Source organism: Hakea prostrata, chromosome 5, assembly GCF_041222555.1.
Source record: "Hakea prostrata isolate BN-2017 chromosome 5, UWA_Hpros_2, whole genome shotgun sequence".
Lineage (NCBI taxonomy): Eukaryota > Viridiplantae > Streptophyta > Magnoliopsida > Proteales > Proteaceae > Hakea > Hakea prostrata.
In genome coordinates, this window is record NC_142604.1 from 37,390,335 (window position 1) to 37,409,218 (window position 18,884).

At 37.7% G+C, this 18,884-nt stretch overlaps 1 protein-coding gene across 1 annotated transcript in view; it reads right to left on the minus strand.

The window, feature by feature from the left end:
• LOC149015898 (Pentatricopeptide repeat (PPR) superfamily protein) overlaps nucleotides 1-18,884 on the minus strand; it is a 52,206-nt gene that overhangs the window by 21,124 nt on the left and 12,198 nt on the right. The window contains exons 7-9 of the mRNA XM_089156432.1: nucleotides 12,245-12,362; nucleotides 11,923-12,129; nucleotides 5,231-5,307 (exon numbers count right to left, since the gene is read on the minus strand). Of these exons, the coding sequence (XP_089012558.1) occupies nucleotides 5,231-5,307; nucleotides 11,923-12,129; nucleotides 12,245-12,362 (402 nt within the window). The remainder of the gene's footprint in view (nucleotides 1-5,230; nucleotides 5,308-11,922; nucleotides 12,130-12,244; nucleotides 12,363-18,884) is intronic.

An 18,884-nucleotide genomic window follows, 5' to 3' on the forward strand; every position in this document is an offset into this window, starting at 1 on the left:
AAAAACCGTTTGATAAAACTGTTTTGTTTTGCATGATTTTTGCGACATAAATTGAAATTTATGAAAATGTTTGCTTCAAGAAACACTTTCGGCACAATAATTATTTGATGTTGCATCTATTTCTTGAAGCAAAATCAGGTGTGGGTTGGGTTTAAGTGAGACATTTTTAGAAGGGGTATTTTTGGAATTTGACACTCTAGACAAACCAGCAGCAAATTTCATAAATTTTATCACAATTTTCAAATTTCCTATTCCCAAAAGCAAGTTTTATCAAATGCCTAAAAAAGTGTTCTTCCAGAAATACTCGAAACGGTTTCTAGTGTTTCTCAAAGCAGAAGCACTTGGTGGGTTATCATACAGTCCAAAGTGTTTCTCAAAGCAAAAAAATTTCAATTTATGTTGCAAAAATAATGCGAAACAAAATGGCTATAACAAACAGTTTTGGCCAATTTTTCTGCCTCCAAACAAGAAAAAACCAAAAACTGTTTTTCGGTGGGTTATCAAGCGGGTCCTAAGTTTAACCAGAAATTAACTCCTCCAATATAAATCACATTTAAGCAATATGAGACTTGTGGAAAGCTTTCCCACAAATCCAATAATTCCAAGATCTGATTATAGTAAGAGTTATGTCCCGATCAAACTTGATGTGGGGTGCAGAAATCACTCTAAACGAACAAAAAAATTAAGATATCAAGACAAACAAACATTTTACCGTACTTTTGATTTTTGGCAATGTTTAACCGTATAAAGATTTATGAAATTTTTTTCAGACATTTTACCATACTTTTGATTTTTGGCAATGTTTAACCGTATTAAGATTTATGAAATTTTTTGAGTCGAAAAACCTAGCAAAGGTTGAAAACTGAACCTGCTATCCGAAAATCTAGTGTTTGTTCTTGAACTGGAGAATTAACTTTTTTCCTATAAGAATTTTACCTTTTTTTATAACTATCTTTGTTGGTTTCAAACTTGGGGTGTTTGCTTATTTATAAACAATATTTTAGTAACAAAAGCTCAAATAAGTATCTATCTTGGTTCCAGCCACTATCCAACAATAATATACACTATCAAACTTGGGTACAAATCAAAACTAGCATTCTGATTGTTTATTTTGAGAAAATAACTCATGCATGGAGTGTATAACGTGAATAACAGGCCGCATGCTAAGACCAGCTCAAAAAGCCATCAATAAGGTTTAAAAACCAGCAGCTAGAGTTGGTCAGGGGAAAAGACCATCTTTCGACCTGGTTTTGACCCCACTACAGGATATCTTGACTTCACAATGGATTGACACCACGGTTGGAATCAAGATCTTTTTACTTGCCCAACAACAAGAATATTGTAAAAAGTCAACACGTAATGGTTCATTTCCGCAGAATTTAAAATTTGTGTTTAAAGGCCACAACAGATAAAACCAAGAATTTGATGTTTGCGGTACTTCACAACACCAGGATCATGCTCTTAATCTACCTCGTGCATGCTTCAACCACTAAACTTTTCTTCAGCAGATAATCCAGCCACTAAATTTTGTCTTGAGCAGAAGATACTATAAGTAAGCTTTTAAGTTTTGGAGTAAGCTTTTAAGTTTTGGTCAAAACTTCAAGTTTGGAGTTTGGACCTACATATTTATATTTCCACCAGTTAAACCAAAAGCAACCAATGTTTATAATAAAGCTAGCAGCAGCACTCAGGTTACACTTGCAACCATGGGTGACGCAGTTCCAAGAACATATATCCGCAGCAAGAGGAAGGTCAAAAAGGACTCCTAAAGTCACTCCCCAGCAGTTTTATTCTATTTTTAGTCATTTGTTTCAGTAATTTTAAGTTAGGGTAGTAAGGACCTTTCTTTAGAGCCTTTTGACATTAAGACGGCAGTGATTTATTTGTTTTAAGTAGATTTCCTAGACAAAAGGGAGTCAGTTGTAAGTTAGGGACATTACGAATTATATAAGGGATAATTACTGTTGCCCCCCTGTACTTTGATTTTATTACTAATAAAACCCTGTTCTTTACAAAATTACTGTTGCCCCCCTTCCTTATAACGGTGAAGTGCCGTTGTTTGATATGTAATGTCCACTTTGTCCTTCATTAAAATTAAGAAATCAAAAGACGATACTACCCCATTTATAAAAACGAGATTAAATGTCAATTTTACCCGAACTTCATTTATTTTGAATTAAAAAAATATTGGTTTTCCACCTTCACTAAACTTATTTATTTTGAATTAAAGAAATTGGCAAATTCATTGTTTGGTTTCCCACCTTTCCTCTAGCATCGTGGGGGAACCACAATTTTATTTATTTATTTTGGGGGCCGGTGCTTTTAATATGTAACCGTACCCTCCCCATGGGGTTTAGACTTTCCCTTTACTAACCCACCTTGTGCCACATCTTGCTGGGGTTCGGTGGTGTTTCGGTTCCAATTTGGTTGTTTTCTTCCCTCCTCTTCGGTTTCTTTTTAATTTTTTCAATTATTATTTCTTTATTTTGGTGATTTTTTTGGTAAACGTTTGTTTTTTTTCTCAATTAATTGGGTTTCTTGCAGGGTAAATGTAAGGATGGTAGGGTTTTTGGGTTTTAAATTGGGTGCCACATCATCGCTCGGCTCGGGGGGCTTAGTAATTATGCGTTGGTTGGTTAGTTTGCTGGGGATCATTAGTATATCAGTGGGGGCTGTTTTCCCATTATATAATTATTGTCTCTTAGTAGTTTCCCAGTTTGTTACTAGTTATTTAGACTTTTCTAACTCTTTTTGAGCTTTCTAAAGACTCGAGCATGAATTAAATTGCTGAAACTTAGTTCAGTTTCAAGAGTCCATATCCAATTTTACTTCAAAGTTGGGACCTTCTATTTAATTCCCCAATGTTAATAAGTAAAAGAAACCTAGGATGTTGATATTCTGTTGTTGTCTCACAAAGACCATTATTGCCGAATTATGTTCTCCATCGTGGGAACCTGACCTGGTGGGTCATATCCAGGTTGTCTTGGTGTGTAATATCCAAGAGAGATTCTAGGTAAACACATCTTACCTGCAGCTGAGATCCAGTGCATCATCATATCCAGACTGCCACCTTCCATCTTCCCCTTCCCCCTTCCCCCTTCCCTTTTGAATAATTTCAGGTTTGCGGTTACATCAATCAAACCTGCAACCAAGGATTTTGTTAACTGTTAATCCTCAATTTGGCTTCTCCTTTGGAGGAAATCATCACTTCCAACACCCTACAGTCCCTCTACGCTTCAGGCCTAAACTGTCTCCCCCATTAACCCTTTTCCCTAACTTCCCTCAACCTATTAACCTTGTTCATCTTTCCATTCTAAGCCACAAGTCTAATAGATTGGTAAACACCCTACATCAAGCCCCTTCTTTAATTTTTGGATTCCGCTATACTCTGATTCCTAAGCTAAATTCTATCCAATTTGTCAATTAGAACCTCCCAATTTCAAGCCACATACACTTTACACCTGTCCGTTTACCGGAAATAAGTGACAGTACCATCATATCCTTAACCCTAAATCAGACCCCATACTAGCAGGTTCTGTTTAAGATCCTGCACTGCAAGAGCATAGTTAATCCTCTTCAATCTGCATCATTGTATCCAAACCACAAGCAACATTTTTCTCTTTTTCTGGTTGTGCATGTGTCACTAATTCATGGAATAGGTGTAAAATGGTACAAGTATGTAGCACCCAAAAAGAAGAAATTTTGGATGGAAAAAAACATTTTATAGGCATCAAAGCCTATGTTCTGATTTGCCCAGCCTCAGGCTTCTGTAAAAACCTGAGAATTTCGGGTTTGGCCAGGGTTGAAATCTGAAACCCTGAACCTTGTCTATAAGTAGGAAAGCAACGAATAATGAGAGTTCTGTTTTGCAGTAGACATGATGAAGAAAAGAAAGGACAGGAGGAGAGTCAGCAAAACAAACCGGTGGTTTTGATGAAGGATGGGTATGGCAATAGGGCCTCAACCATCTGACAGGAAAGCCATTTTATGGGGGAATCAATCAGTTCATAACTTCCTATTCTAGACAGTAGGACAGACAGGAAGAATGACTTTTCTACCCCAAAAAGAGAGAATCACTTTTCCAACTCTATAGAGATAGATGGACTGCTAAAGTTGTGAACCCCAATTCCTCAAAAGAAAAGGAAAAGGCAACTCTTATTCTGAATACCAAATAGATTACCCGCTTGTAACTTTCCATTTTAGATTAAGGGAGGGAAAACACTCCAATTTAACTAGGGTCGATCAGGCAGGTTTGAGCGATTGAGCATTGGTCTAACTTGACAGGGGTCAACAGTCACAACGACATATCAAGGGGCCTAAAAATATAATTTATCTAAGAGGGGTGGTCTGGGAGAGCAATAAGCACAAGTACCACAACCTGCATGCAGGACACATAGCACATGCACAAGGTATACACTTATACAGATGACATGGAAGCCACTGCCATGCTGCACAAAAACAGGAACAGTAAGCACAGAAACAAAAGCCCCATCAAGCCATAATCCAAAGGACAGACAACCTGCATGCAGTGAGGATTTACAGGTTAAACCAGATTAGAGCCAATGATTTACTCAGCCAGGTTTGATGGGTAAAAGAGTTTTGAGCATCATGCATAGCAGGTTAAAGAGTCTTGAGCAGTATATACAGCGAAAGAATGCATCAAAAGTGAGTCTCATCAGTTAATCAAACCTGTCAAGCACTCATCACTCGTCTCCAGCAAGTAACACATAAGATAGATGCCAGTAATGTTCCAAGATGAGAAAATAGACGTGCCATTTCTCCATGTCTCTTAAGTAGAATGCTACTCATTTCAATTGTCATGCCCCGCGATAATAATGAGTTAGGACTTACAAGTGCAAAAACTAAGTGGCTACCTAACCTAAACTCAACAAAATAGTTTGATTTAACTAAGATATTAAGTACTGAAATTGCAGATCATGGTAATGATTTCAGCACCAATATAAGGATTAAGGATGAGTAGATCAAGAACCATAATAACTGCATTAGGCACATACGGAAAACATAGGCAGTTAGATCATAATGCATAACACTCAAAACATTCATGTCAACTCAAGCAATGGAATCATGAAAGGTAATGGAAACCATAACTTCACAGCTACATGAAGAATGACCAACTTAAGCGTTCGGTAAAATTCATGAAAGGAAAAAGGTAGAATAATGAAATTACGAATATAAGGTTCAATCAGAAATATAATTTAAGCAGATTTACCTCATAGTTTGCATCAGTATAAATACATCAGCATTATTATTATCCTTCTTGAGCATCTCTGAGAGTCTTTCCAGTGTCTATGATTACAAACAAAGACCCAAAATTAACACAGTAATAATAGGAAAAAGAAAAAGAATACATTTAAAGTGCATAATTATTGAGTGACGCAAGGTTTACCATTCCCAATATATATATATATATAATTGACACCCTCCCCCACCAAAAATAAAAAATAAAAAGGGAAAAAATTTAGGTCGTATTTGGTATAGTTGTTTAGTAAGATTATGAGAAGAAGGAATATGTCAGATGAATGGAGAAGAAGTATCATGGTTCCAATTTACAAAAATAAAAAGGAGATATTTAAAGCTATAATAACTATAGAGGCATCAAACTGAATATTCATACTATCAAATTATGGGATAGAGTCATACTATCTACAATGGAAGCTATTTAACTTATTAGGAGACTTAAGGAAAGGTAATAGAGAGTGTATGAAAGATCTTCATATGATCTTTATTGACCTAGAAAAAGCTTATGATAGAGTCCTTGGAGCGTTAATTTGGAAAAAACTAGAGAAAATAATGTTGCAAGTAGATACGTAAACATAGATAAACATATGTATGATGGTTCAGTCATTAATGACAAGTGTAAAAATGGTGAGGGGACAAGGTGGTAAATTTCAAATTACAGTAGGACCACATCAAAGATCAGCTTTAAGTACATATTTATTTGCAATTATAATGGATGAATTAACCAAAAACATTCAAGATGAGGTCCCCTTAATGTATGCTTTTTGCTAATGATATTGTGTTGATAAATGAGACACAAGTAGGGATTAATACCAAATTAGAATTATGAAGAGCAACTTCATAATCAAAAGGCTTTAAACTAAGTAGAAAAAAAAACAGAACATCTAGTTTGTAACTTTGATATTGATTGGGTAGATGATAAGGTGGGGAAACTTTGATGAGAAGGAGATTCCTCAAAGCGATTGTTTTAGGTACCTTGGCTCAATCATAAAAAATAAATAAATAAAAATGTGATATAGAGGTTGATGCTTCCCAAAGAATGAAAATAGGGTGGATGAAACAGAGTAGTAAGTCTGGGGTATTTGTGATTGATGTTTTCCTTTAAAGCTAAACTAAAAATTTTATAGGACCGTCGTACAACCAACTATGGTATACAAGGTAGTGTGTATCAAAAAGCATCAATAGATAAACTCAATATAGTTAAAATGAGGATAATAAGATGGATGAGTGGCAAACCTAGGAATGATAAGATAAGGAATGATCATACTAGAGTTGGTCTAGGAGTAGTTCCAACAAGTGAAAAGCTACGAGAAAGTAGAAGACTCAAAAACAGAATCAAACGCTAAAAAGAAAGGCCTAAGCCGGTTCTTAACAAATAACAGTAACAGCAAACAACTAGCAAACTAAAATGAAGGAAACTGACAAAAAAAAAACTCCCATACTCCTGAAAATGTTGCCACATATATCAGAAGGAGGGAACAGAGTCAAAAAAAGTAACACCTCGGGAAACAAATCTTCTTTGAGAAGGGGGTGGAAGCACTTGTAGCCCTTTCAAGTTGGACAGTAAGGAAGATCCACTTTAAAGATGTAGAATTAAGTATTGTGAAGTCAGAATTACAAACACACACTAACATACAGACAAATATTTCACGAGAGACACAGAAAGCAGTGTGTGATAGGACTGCTAAGAGGAAGATTTTGATGGCAAGTGATTCATCAGAAACGTGGAAGCAAGGAGACCTTCAAACCAGAAGGCTTTTGGGAAAATGCATGGAAAAAAATTCCATGTGATTTCTAAGAGCAGGGATTTCTAGGGTTTAGGGGGAAGGGAGGGGCTGAATTGAGAACCGAAGGTAGGTGATGTGAACAGGGGTCACCCCTCCCCCTTGCTGAAACCCTGGTTTGGGCCTCAACGCCCAACCAAGATGGCGCACCCACGGCTGGACAAACCCCTGTAGAGGCAAGTTGGTCATTTTCCAGCCCTAATTAGACGATTCTTTATTTTCTTTTCTGAATCCAATTATGTTTTGCATTATTAGATTGAGTTGGTACTTGAGTTATTGTGTCCTAGAGAGTCCTCCTTTTAAGTGGGACTCTTCAGGGATAATTACGTCTTTTGTTTTAAAATAAGTTCTTTTATTTATGTGGCTGTTATTTAGTTGTAAAGGCTGTTGAGTTAGTTCCCTAGTTGAGTCAAGTTAGGTCTTTTTGAAGTTGGTTTACTTTGGAGTCTTGTAAAGCCTATATATTCTCATCGTGTATTACAAAAGAAAGCAGTTTTCATGAATAAATTAATTGAGAGTATTGCAGCGACAAAGGTATTGGCAGGGTTCCTTTTAGGGGGACCCTACGGTTGTCCCAGTTTCCATTCTTCAAGCTTCTAAGTTCAGTTCTGCAGTTCCAGCAAGCATCTTCAGCCTTCAACCAACAATTCCAGCAAGCATCTACAGCCTTCAACCAACAATTCAAGGAAGCATCTAGCCTTCAACAAGTACAGCCCCCCTACCCTAAACCTGTGATCCAACCAAGAACCCTCCCCCGTCTTTCCTCCTTGCAGCAGCACCAAACCCCCATTCCCCTTCTTCCCCTATCTTTCTGTCTTGATTCCTGCAAACAGCATATAAAACCAAGATCCATCGCAGCCTCTTCATGGTTTGCAGAACTTTTTGCAATTCAATTTTTCATGGATCTTGCAGCAACCCCCCCCCCCCCCCCTTTTTCTGTTTCTCTGATTTTTCTGTTTTCTTTTTATTTTGTTGACTCTTGTGGCAGAATTCAAGAAAAGAAAAGAAAGAAGAAAGAAGGAAAACAAAGAAAAGAAATAGAAATCGCAAAAATCATCCCACCCTCCCATCCGCAAGTCTAAGACTCTCTCCCTCCTCTCACCATGATTTTTTCGCCTAATTCTCCATCCCAAAATTAAAAATCCCTTTTGCTCTTCCTTCGTTGATTTTCACATGAGCAGTTTGTTAACTCATGCTTCAATCCGTCCCTCCCCTTGGGTACAATTTGTTACCCAAGATCATCCCATAGGACCCTAGGATATTCCCTCCCTTTTTTCATCAACCGTAGAGCATCCCATACCTTCTCCTACAAACCCAAGTTTATTCAAATATCAAAATAGTTTAACCACTAATTTTAAGTCATCCCAAGCAGACCCTAATCCACCCATAGGCTCCCAGGATCTCGAAAATGTCTCCTTGTCAACCCACAGACGCACAGACCCTCTCCTAATCCTTGGACAGCCCTTTATTTACTGGTTCTTATTAAAGAGGATCTGGATTACATCAGTAGGTTAGGGAAACAGGAGTCTAGTTTGTAATATGGGTAGGTATTGGTTAATGGAAGCCTAGGGTTTTACGTTAGGCAAAATTTCTGGTTTTGATTTTTCTGGAAAATCCAAAGCTAGTGAAAGCTAAAAGAAAGAGAACAAGAAAAGAAAAGGAAAAGGGCTGGGGAAGGGAGGGGGTTAGGGGATTAGGGTTGAGGGGGGGAATAGGAGCCTACTACAGGGATGGGGAAAGGGGGAGGTTGATTTGTTTTTTTTTTTTTTTATTTTTTTTTTTTTTTTTGGGGGGGGGGGGGTGCAGCATTTACTTGGCTTTAGGGTTTGGGGATGGGGAAGGCTGCGGATGAGGGAGAAAGAGCGAGAGGGTTGGGGCTCGGGGTGGGGTTTGGCTGTACTAACTTGGAGAAGAAGGAATCCAGGGTTTCACAATTCAGCAAAATCTTCAATCAATAGCCGCCACAAGTTCCCTCCATGGGAACCTACAACTCCAAGCTCATTCAGTTCTCAAATTTTATTCATAAACATAATCTGACTTCTACAATCTAGAGAGGCTATTTATAGCCTTTAAGAGGGAACTCACAGTCACACTAGGACTAACTTTATGAAATAACTCAAACTAGGACTCTTGCTTGGACTAAGGACTCACTCACACAAAGACTATCATACCTAGGATGATCCAAATCAAAAAATAAAAGTAGATATGCAATTCTTGTAGGAACTGAACTGTAACTATGGGACTCCCTTACTACTTGGGAATCCCAACCTAACTAGGACTCTTCAATAACTTTACAAACAATGACTTAAACTCAAAAATAAAAGTAAATCTGAGATCCTACTGACATACTGACATCCAACTAAAGGAATCCTCTTCTAATTACGACTCCTAACTTGACTAATACTCTTACAAAACTTAACAACCAAGGACTCAAATTCAAAAATGAACGTAGATGTAAACTCCTATTAGGACTGTGATTCAAACTAGGTCAGCATTCAAACACAAATAAAATTCAGATGAGGCAAATTAAACCCAACAACCACATAAGACCCAACAAACAAACAAACTAAACCAAATAAAACAATTAAGCTGCCTATGGGCGGTACTTCTCCTCAAACCAATGGATTCTGGCAATCCGATAGCCTCCAAACTTGCATAGGTGCTGCAGTGGGCTAACCTCTATGTCAGAATCGCTAATAAACTCAAAACTGTCGCTCCACAGGAATGATTATCCTCAGGTCAAGATTTCAACCAAAAATGTGCATTTCTAACAAAGGCTTTGGTCTGACTTGACCCAGTTGAGTCAAGATTAAAAAGTGATGAGATGATGTTCTACTTGCATGTCACCAATTCTTTCAACTCAAGAAAACACAAAACCAAGATGTGATCAAGATCTCAGCAAGAATTTTTACCTTCTGGATTTCCCAAACATCAAAGTGAACAACAAAAAAGGGAACATCAGATCTATAATCATGACAAAAATAATGAGATTGAGAATGTTTTGCAAGTGGACAAATCTCACATTGACACAAATGTCAACTGGAGCTGGAAGAAAACATGGGAAATAAGTGTTTTTCTCATAGCAGAAAAGGAGCAATGACCTAAATGGTACACTGTACACGAAGAACTAAGTCTAAAACTATGCACTCTGATAGAAAGTCTTTAATTTCCGCACGGCTGCCTAATAAAACAAGGCAATACCAATGCACCTAAGCATCCAAAAGGCCAGCCAATGCCTTGGCTCACTTTTCTCCAAAAATATGCACCACAGGTTTACAACATGACAGGCAACTTATAAGGGTTCCCACCATATTTCCCCATGTTTAGGGAATTTCCAATATCACACACAAGCATATAAAAGCCTCTCCCTCTCAAATCACTCAGATTAAGCAGCAAACATTATTCACATGCACGCTTAGAGGACCATGAAGCTTGTGTGTTGATGGAAGCATTGAGGTTCATATCTGTTACCAAAATATGCCATATTGACTTTCGGTCTGCATTGTGTCCATAGTTGTCACGGCGACGAGGCGATGCGAGGAGGTTTTAGCTAGTTGGGGCGATGAGTCGACGAGGCGCCCTCCGAGGCGCTTTTGAGGCGGTCGAGGCATTTTAAGTAAAATTTTTACTTTTTAATGTACATCTCATACACTAATTCATTATAAACCTATCTTATATATAATAAAAAAACTAATATTAGCCATTTAGCCTACCTCTAAGTCATCCAACATACTACAAACCACACATAGTAGGTCCTAAATTAATTCCAAGTATCATACTACTTGGAGTAGGAATAGGATGCAATAACCAGATAGCGGGTTCAGAGTATGAAAGATGTTGAATGACCTTTAAACAACAGTAATCAAATACTACTTGGAGTAGGATAGGATGTAGTAATCAGATAGCAGGTTCAGAGTATGACATCAGAACAGTACATGAATAACAACCACGTGAAAGTCACAGAGAAGTAGCTATGTCACAGGAACCACAACAAAAACTTTAATTGCAATTTGCAAGTCACAAAGAAGTAAATAATCAGTTAATAATCCCCAAATAGAAATTAAACAACGAGTAACAACTCATAACATTGTTAAAACACGAAGAAAAAAAAAAAGCATGCCGGCGACATACCGTCGCCGCCTGAGATGGTGAACAAAATCACCGGAGGCCACTATAAAACTTTAATGAATTAATATTACAAATGATCCCATGTAACATTTGTATAAGCATTCAGCCATTAGATTATTCCCAATTGAAATCTAATTTCCAATTTATTTTTGGCCTTTGATTTGGAATAAAAAATGGTGGTTTTTTAAAATCCCATAAGGCGGTCGCCTCAGGGTCTGAGGCGTCCGAGGCGTCCGAGGCGAGCCCGAGGCGACGCCTCAGAGCCTGAGGCGACCGCCTTACGGGCTCCAACTGAGGTGAGTATCACCTCAGGCCCTCTAATGCCGCCAGGGTCGCCCTTGACGAACTATGATTGTGTCACTTCAATATTGCATCATTTAGCTCTGATCAACGTAATATGCAGCTTCACAGATTGCACACAACTACTCCAGCCAATGAACAAATGCCTCTAATTTGAAAATCCATCTTCCAAAACTACGTCAACACATTAAGGAAAGAAAGCCAGTTGTAGCTCCAAGCTTAAGTATGAACCAGGAAAAATGAATTGTTCAGGTTTATTCACATAAAATTGTATATACTGATAATGATTTGATACTCTTAGACACAGTAAGAATGTTGGTTAATGAAGCAGACCAAAAAAATAACCAGATGTTGGGATATCCACATTACAAAAACATTTTTTTTAACTCAATGCATAGTTAATTCCCAATAATTTGGGGTTATACAGTTTATATGGTTGCCAAAACTATACCTCTACGCTCTTAAGCTCTGCACAAGCATGAAATGCAACATGATAAACTGTCAGCTTCCTATTTAGAAAAAGACGTCTATGTACAAATTCTGCTGTTGGGAGATTATATAGTTCTTCCTCGGCGACACCCATCATCACATTTTCGGCACTATCACTGGAAGCATCAATTGAAGACCAGCCCTTCGACTGTTCAACAAGCTCAATAATCTATCCCAAGAAAGCAACCATCAAAAACATAATACTTTACTTTAGGAGGGATTAATAAGAAACAAAAAGATATATAAATATATAGGTGAAAGAAAAATGATAATATCTCATTTACTTTTGCAGTTATCTCATCTGTTACAGGTGTCTTGTTTCTATGTGCAGCTATAAGTCCAGCATAGCAGAACTTGTTTAAACCAAGACCAGCTGCAGTCATATCACGGATAATTGCATACCTATAAGATGCCACAATAGCAATGATTATGAATGAATAAACAATGTAATTGGGCAGGACCAGCAAAAACATTAGTGGCACATCAATAAAAAACAGAAAATTAGATTCATCTTGAGAATTATTTCACTCATAAGCACAAGATTATTGTCAACACAACTTGATGCTCGTAAAGGGTGCATTTCCCAAGCAGCAAACCTATCCCATGACAAACAAAAGCGCACAAAAACAATTCAAAGGTTTGGCTTGGTTATAAATGAATTCAAGTCAAGTTCCAAAAACTTGACTCCCATTTTCCTCTAAAGAAAGTGTATGTTGCAGCTTTGAGCCACTCATGCTCATTCAACTTGTTTGTGTTTTATTAGTACATACAGTATGAGGATATAGGTGATCACTTAGGGTTTATTTTAGTGGAAGTAAGCTTCAGGTTGGGTCATATATTGACAACCCTTTGATCCCATGGTTTTCTATGCAACATGCCACTTTTACAGGCATAACCTAGGAGTAATACAGTCCCATACAGGATTAATAGTTTTATTTCTGATAGCTTACCTTTGTGCTTATATTGAAGCAGTTTTTCTAATTTGAATTTTGAGTCAAATGTCAATTTTAGTTGATTTAGGATATTCCCCACTTTTTGGTTGAGGGGTTTACTTTTTAAATAGTTTTCATCAGTTTTGGTGGGGCTGGCTATGACTTTGCTTTGAGCATATTTTAGCTTATGTTAACTATAAGCTAAAGACTGAGTTAGGCCTTCCCTTTTTCGTATAGGAGACTAGGGGTCTATTTTTAAATCATTTATTGTAAGACTGTAATAGGGGCAAATATTGAACATAGCAATCTTAAATCATTCATATAAGATTTAGGATATTCCCACGGCTGAGTCTGAATTAAAATTCTGCAGATCTTCATCACACCCCCCCCTGCCATCAAGCCTGCGGCAGTAACAATTCTTCACGCATTCTGCAAATTCAAGTCTCCTACAGCCAGTGTAACCCCAGACTCTTCCCTACCCCTCCCACTCGCTTACACCCTTCGCAACCCTTCCCCTTTCACCCGACAGCTTGCAGCACCCTCCCCCTTCCCTGTCATCCTGGAGGCACAACAGCAACCCTCCCATCCAAAATCCCTAGAATTCCCAACCCTATTCCCCTCCCCCTTCACTTATAGGATCGCACCCCTCCCTAGACTCATCCCTACTTCCATCTTCATATAGGCCTTCATTCCATTAGTTCAAAATTTTCTGCAATTCATCTTCTTCCTCTAGAAACCCTAAACCGTACTTCATCAAAACAATCATATCTCCCTAACCTCTCAACCCTCTTAAGAATGCCATTTCCCACCCTCTCTACCTTTGATTCAACCCTATCCATAACCTAGACATACAAAAAGCCCAAATTTCCACAAACCCTAACTTAGAAAAAATTCTGCAATTATGGTTCTGTTAGACAGTATATTTCTTTTTATTTCCGAACATCCTAAACCTGGCCAAACCATCAAAACCTTCTCCAGTCAACCCTAGACCCTATACCTAGATCCAAGGTTTGGAAATCAAACCAGACCAAGCCACTGGGTTTCCAGAGAAATTTTGGTGCAATTTAACTGCTGTCCACTGAGTTTTCAACCTAAAACAGCAGTGTGTTGAACCCTAGATTGCCTGCTGCTTCTTAGAAAAGATCCTACCACTAGCCCTGTATTCCAAGGTTACATCAGGACATGGTTTTCAAAGCATCCGCCTAGGCGGTAAGGCGGTTTTTCAACCACCTTATTTGTCACCGCTTTGTTGACATGCAGTTTTTCAGCCACTTTTTTGCCTAATCATTGTCGCCTTGTGGGCCTTATTGCCGCATAAACGCCAAAGTTGTCGCTTTTTTTACATTTGTACGTAATAATACTTTTTTCTTGATTTTTTTTAAATCAAATTTTATTTTACAAAGCCATACACAAATTTAATAGTTAATCATTTTGAAATCGGGAATCAATGAATCATTAGATGACAAGGCACTTATTTGGCATCACACTATCATAGAGGCAAGTAAAAATGTAAAATTACTACTTTCATTTTCATACTTGTAATTTGATACAGTTCATAGTCATATCTTATGACGCTTGATGAGATGAACTAATGTTTGAGTATTTTTTTGATAATCTTTCATAATTATTATTCTTGAATGCTTTTTATTTTTTATTTTTTTATGAAGTGATATAATCCATATTGAAGGAACTAGAAGAGCTAGGGGTAGACCTAAGAAACCGGAGAAGGGTGAGAAGGAAGTAAGCTAGGCCTTGACAGCAGGCCTCACCGATTGGAGGGCAGACCGGCCGCCCCATTGTTGGGCGGCTTTGTGTTGTGGTTATGAATGTGATTCTTGAATGTTTCTTTAGCTTATAATAGAAATTATCAATTTAAAAGTAGCTTGTAAGGGTAATCTGGGCATTTCATATTGGGTTTAGTCATTTCAGTTGAACCGGCTGGTTCACTTATATTGTATATGTTGTCTTTGGTCTGGTTCATTCATATGTTGCAACTCGATTTTGGGGGTTTTCTGATTTGGGAAAACACAAGCTCTGGCGATTCGTTCATGGCTGTGCTTCAACTCTCTGGTTTCGTCTATGTTCATCGTTCTTGGAGGATTCCTGAGGAGCTTTGAAAGGTTTGTGTTCACCACAAGGAGAGGGAGACTCGATGGAGGTTTGAGCATATTTGGTTGCCAATATACGGTTATCCTTTGTATATTTCATTCCCTGATTTGTAAGTCTTTTTCAACCCATAGTGAAGATCGGACTCTATCCAGAGTCCCAGAGAGTAGGTTCATATGAACCAAACTCCGTAATCAAATTTCTTGTGTTGTTCTTGCTTGAATTTGGTAAATTACAAGGGTTTATCACCACCGGCGATCACAAGAATGGTATCGAGCCTTGTGATTGGTGATTAGATGGAATCGAATTAGGGCTTTTGTATGGTTCCTACATCTAATTCAATTATATGATCTCATATTGCAATAGGTTAATTACATCTTTCAATTCTAGTCATATAAACATGCTTCTGCTGCTTCTTAATCTAACCGTATGTATTTGGTTCTTTCAGTATGACTTGTTTTGACTCTGAAGTTGGTATAACCTTACGTATGAGAGTTAATTATGATATGTTTAATTGTTTAATTAATCACTGATTATAAGTTTGCTAGAAATTTATAAAAGATTGCATTATTGTATTCAGTTGTTAACATTGGCACTTTATTTGGTTTGTATTGGCCTATTATGTTAACAATTTGCTTGGTTTAATGCTGCTGAAAACTGTATATTATTAGCTAATAAAGTGTGATTGATTAATGCTTGATTATTATATATTTTTCAGAATTGTTTATATCAGTATTGTGAATTATTTTCTTGTATATACTGATTGGTGTAATTTACTGGCTCCAAAGTGGAGTTTAGCAAAGGACTGGGTCTACCAAGGGAGGATTCTCCTCCCAGTGTGGCCACCACTGGCTCTAGTAGAGCTGTAGGTCTAGGAGAGAACCCTAGGTACCTAAGTTTGGACACTCCTATGGGGGGTTCTAGGGTAGACATAGAGAAATTTGATGGGACTGGGGATTTTGGAATATAGAAAATAAAAGTCAGGGCTCTCATGGCACAACAGAAACTCCTTAGGTCAATAGATGATCCAAACATTTTCTTCGAAAGCATTGACCCTGTGTTGAGGATTGAAGTGATGGAGAATGCAATTGGTTGCATGCTCTGGAACATCACGGATGGTGTTATCAGGTGTTTTGATGAAGAGGATAATACCCCTGTCAAGGTGTGGAAAAAGCTTGAACAAATTTACCAGAAAAAGAACCTAGGTAACAAAATTTATTTAAAAGAAAGATTGTATGGGTTGAAAATGGACCCTGCTATCAGTCTAGATAAAAACCTAGATGTGTTTAAGAAATTGGTTCAAGACTGTCAGTACTGGGTAAAAGAGCAAATTGGATGACCAAGACCTGTCTATTATCCTGTTAAATTCCCTTCATAATGACTATCTTGTTGTTAAGAATTCAATTAAGTATGCTTGTCAAAACATTACCCTAGAGCAATGTATTAATGCTCTAAAGAATAGGGAGTCAGAGTTATTGGCTTCTAGAAAGACTAAAGGGAGTGGGGAAAATTTGTTTGTTAAGGGCAAAGGCTCTTACAAACAAGGGAAACCTAAGGAAAAGGGTAAAGTGTATGACAATCATGAAAATAACAACAAGAACAATAATGAGAATAATAAGTATGATTCTCAAGAGATGCTTTTACTGTAAGAAAGTGGGTCATTTTAAGAAAATTTGTTTTGCATATAAAAGGAAAATGAAAGAAAATGAGACATCTCATTCTGATATGTCTGGATCTAGTAATGGTCAAGCTAATGTATATGAAGACATTTGTGAAATATTGACCATATCTGATAGTGATAGGCAAGATGGATGGATTTTAGATTAAGGGTGTACTTATCATATGTATCCACATTTGCATTGGTTTACACACCTGACTGAGATAGAAAATGCCAAGGTAATGATGGGAAATAATGATTTATGTGATGTGATTGGAATTGGCATTGTTAAATTGTTCACTCACAATAAATCTATTTACACTTTGTATGATGTTAGATATATACCTGACTTGAAGAGAAACTTAATTTCAATAAGTAACCTTGATAGTGCTGGGTTTGATACAAGTATCTCTGGTGGTATTCTTACTATTTCTAAAGGTTCTCATGCATGTTTGAAAGGCAATTCTCAGTCTGGTTTGTATGTGTTTGATGGTAATACATACCTAGATGGTGTCTCTAGCTTATGTTGTTTGTCCAGTGAGTCAACCAGTACAAGTGTGTGGCATTCTAGGTTAGGACAAATTAGTAATAAATGGATGCAAGCTCTAAAGAAACAAGGCCTATTTGGCAAGGATAAAATTGAAAATTTAGAGTTTTGTAAATCCTGCATCCTAGGTAAGCAACACAGGTTGAGCTTTGGGGTTGGGTCACACTTATCTAGTGCTATATTAGAATATATTCATGCTGATTTGTGGGGGCCAGCATCTGTCTTGTCTTATGGAGGAAACTCCTATTTTCTATCTCTTGTTGATGACTACTCTAGGAGAACTTGGATTTTCTTGTTAAAGTCCAAGGATGAAACTTTTGTTAAGTTTAAGGAATGGGTTGCTTTAGTAGAGAATTTGAGTGGAATGAAAGTTAAGACTTTAAGAACTGATAATGGATTAGAATTTGTAAATGAAATGTTCAATGGGTTTTGTAAAGATAAAGGTATTCAAAGGCATAAAACAATTAAGTCTACCCCGCAACAAAATGGCATTGCTGAAAGAATGAATAGAACTATATTAAATAAAACCAGATGCATGCTCATTAGTTATGGGGTACCCAAGGGTTTCTAGGGTGAGGCTGTGACTACAGCTGTTCACCTGATCAATAGGTGTTGTAACAACCCCCGTATTTCTAACCCGGAATCCATATTGCAGGTCCGAGAACCCGAAGGTCTAGTCGGATTATTTTGTGGAGTGTCCGAATAGAAGTCCATGATCCATATCCAGAAACCCATGGATCTGGATTCTCTTGTTGAAGAACCTGCCTTACTGGGAAAGTTGGATCTCTGGTAGAAGGCAAGTGGTGTTTGGAGATGTCTGGAATGAAGGTAAGACCTCCCCCATGTGTTGTTTAGGGCTAGGTTGTGTTTGGGTTTCAACCCCCTGAGCAAAGCACCCTTGTAAAGCAACATTCTTGGGGGCGGTTGCTAGTGGCGGTTGATTAAACCAAGCAACCGCCTTAAGCGACCGCCCAGCTGCTTGCGGGGAAATATGTCCTATTTTGCCCCTTGTTTGTTATAAATAGCATCCCTCGCCTTATTAACGCATTATTATGTTCGGGATTGCTATTTTGGGAGATTAGGCGGTAGTGGAAACGTGCTGGAAGGTGGGCGAAGTGTTGTTAATGATATGGAACATTTTCTCTTCTATTATTGGTGATTCTGGTTAAGGTAATGAATCTCCATCTGCGATTCTCTTCTTTTTAACCTCTAATTGATATGAACCCATCCCCATTTTGTTAGTGGTTACCCAATTGATTAGTTGTATCTCCCTTTTCAATGTTCTTGATGAGATCCTGTCTAGAAACGAATCCCCGCATTTGTTTAATGGATGGATCTCATCAAGGGGAATGATTTGGGTAATAAATCTTTGTTAATTTTAGGGTTTCTTGTTACCCCTTTGTTCTAGAGCTTTTAAGATTGAAATTCAGACTAAGATCATCCCAAAACGGATTGAACTCGGATGATAAAAAGTCAGATTTTTGGAGTTGAAAACTGTCTGAAACAGGGGCAGTCGCTTGTGGAGGTCGCTTAACTTAAGCAACCAGCACAAGCAACCGGCTGGTTTCCAGTGATAGTGTAGGTTTGATTTTGGATTTGTTTTGACTCTTGACTCTTATACATTCTTGTAACCCTATGCCTAGGTGTTCTCTGTTTCAAATAAAAGTCTTATAATAGTTTAT